General features: G+C 43.1%; 1 protein-coding gene across 1 annotated transcript in view; it reads left to right on the top strand.

The window, feature by feature from the left end:
* The first annotated feature begins 204 nt into the window (after positions 1 to 204).
* LOC109486727 (neuronal acetylcholine receptor subunit beta-2-like) overlaps positions 205 to 2,540 on the top strand; it is a 13,498-nt gene continuing 11,162 nt past the window's right edge. The window contains exons 1-2 of the mRNA XM_019790650.1: positions 205 to 324; positions 819 to 944. Coding sequence (XP_019646209.1) covers positions 249 to 324; positions 819 to 944 — 202 coding nt within the window. The 5' untranslated portion in view covers positions 205 to 248. The remainder of the gene's footprint in view (positions 325 to 818; positions 945 to 2,540) is intronic.

Here is a 2,540-nt window from a genome sequence, read left to right on the forward strand (position 1 = left end):
GACAGTTTGCATGCTACATTGTAAATTCTATTGACATCCGTAGGCAAAATAGCATTTTGAACAATTATATTATTTTCATGTTCATGTTTGTGTTTGTGTAACACCAGCGTAACATTAGTGTAAGAGATGTATCCGGTAAACAATGTCCTCCCGTCCAGGTTGAGTGATGTAAACTTTCTTACTTTACAGCCAAGCTGACTGGAAGGAAAATTCTTATTCCTCCACCTGTCACCTCCACCGGCAGCTCCATGACAGTTCGACTTGTCACCGATCATGGAAAAAACAGGAAGGGATTTCGCGCAAGCTATGTAGCTGAAGATAAAGGTACCAGGAACAGAACTAATTGTGAATTTTAATAGTGTAATAATGCTAAATAATTATATAATTTTCATATATCTTAACCCATTTAACCCCGTTTAAACCGGTTTATTTGGTGATGGTTGGATCTACAAAGGGATGTTCTTTTTAGACCCACCTCTACGTAATATCTAAACTATAAAGCAATTCTTTTTATTACACAACACAAAAAAATACAAAATTTTAGGAAACTGCTTATAATAACCAGTTACAGAGTAAAATAACAGAACAAATACCAAAACAGCAGATTAGAATTTTGGAATAAGACAATAGGTAACAAGTGGATCAGTATGTAACATCTTTGTAGGCAGTAGACCACAAAATTGACAGTGCTGGTAAAATAACAAACACCTTTGCATCATTCTAATATCAAATCTGTCAGGTGAACAATCCTAAATTGGGTATGCTTAATTATATGTTTCTATGTTGACTTTTTGTATTACGGCCTTTTTGATTCCCAGTATACTCGAATTGTGGGGTCGGCCAGTACCGGTGTGCCAATGGTGTGACCTGTATAGACGCCTGGAAACGGTGTGACGGAAACAACGACTGTAGAGACAACAGCGATGAGGATGAAAGTCACTGTGGTAGGTACAGTTATTAAGCCTCGGCCACAATCCGCCATGCGTGCATCCAGTTTTTTTGGGAGGCTACGTCTGCTACGTTTTTTTCTGAAAACGTGGGGAAGGAGTGGCATCGACGCGGGTCACTCGCACGGTTTCGTAAGGTGTAAGTGTGGTCTGCACGCCACGTCTGGCAGTGAGCGGTTGCGTGCATCGTACGTTGCGCAAGTGGTAAGTGAGTTGTACATGCTTACAACGTACGATCTCTGTGTGATTGCAACCTTGCCGAAAGAAGGTCGTACTCACATGTGCTTCTTACGTATACGGTACGTACGGGGCACGCGTGTCGCCCGTACTCGCACGAACGGGTGGTGAATCCGTATACCGCACGTTGAAAAAGTTTTACATGCACTTAAAGTTCTACGGCGTGTCTGCGTGCTCCCAAATCCGTAGGATTCAGTACGGAGGTGGTACTCACCACGCACGGATGCCCTGCGTTTGCCCACGTTTTTGCACGTAGACAGCACGCAGAAGCACGTACGGCGGGTTTAGAGCCAATTACAATCATGCATCTTTAATGGCATCCAATGCAATTTCAAATGGCAAAATATTCTGGATAAGAAATTCCTTTCAAAGTTAACATTTACTTTTATGTCTTAGGACATTTTTCTTTACCATTTTAAGCTTAAAGCGTTTGAAATGTGCTAGAACCAGTGAACGGTACAAAAAAATCCCTTCAGCGACATCGCAGTTTTACGTCCAATGATGTTATAGTTTAGATCTTGACTTAAAGCATGTGTTTACATTAAAAAGGACCCGAAAATTGGTTTGTCACCCTGGCCTAGCATTGTATGTATTAAATCATCATGCCTATCAGGGTTCGAGCGGTCTAAGCAGTTTCCCGCGCCCAGCCCAACTAGCCGCCCGGTGGGAATTTGATTACCTCACCACGATTGTGGCCGTAAATAGAACACAGTTAATGGGCGGTCCCCGGGGTGTATGGCGCGGGTATAGAAAGCAGTGCAGGCAAATCTATTGAATCATGACTGGAGCGACGTATGTGAGAGGTAGCCACGAGTAGAATGCGCTGTGTAAAAGAAAGGTATTGTCTTGTACACCGTATGAGTTGGATTGTGAAGATTTCTCTGTTCGTGTATAAATGCGCGGCATTACGCAACCGCGTACTGGGGTGAGCCGGCTGTAGTTCCGTTGACCCCGGTAGAGGGCCAAATCAAAGTGGTCGTCATTATGTTAAAAACCATAACTTTTTAGCTTTCAGTTATTTTGTAGAATATACCGTATATTTCAACATATTAGTTGGCCGTGATTATCTAGTGCACCCTACCAAAATTTTTACCGCGTCGAAGTGAGTCACCTTGGGGTGCTTAATTATAGGCATATATTTCAACATATTAGTTGGTCGTGATTCTCTAGTCCACCCTACTATAATTTTACCGCGTCGAAGTGAGTCACCTTGGGGTGCTTAACTATAGGAATCCGCATAGGGAGCAAACTGTGTTCTGCCAAACTGTAGGCCAAAGTCTAGTTCAGTAGTCCGTGTGCAATCAGGCGGTGAAGGTCTTCTGCAGCCCTGAAGAAAGCTTGCCTAACCCCCCCCCC

This window comes from Branchiostoma belcheri, unplaced genomic scaffold, assembly GCF_001625305.1.
Source record: "Branchiostoma belcheri isolate BF01 breed outbred unplaced genomic scaffold, Haploidv18h27 scaffold1, whole genome shotgun sequence".
Classification (NCBI taxonomy): Eukaryota; Metazoa; Chordata; class Leptocardii; order Amphioxiformes; family Branchiostomatidae; genus Branchiostoma; species Branchiostoma belcheri.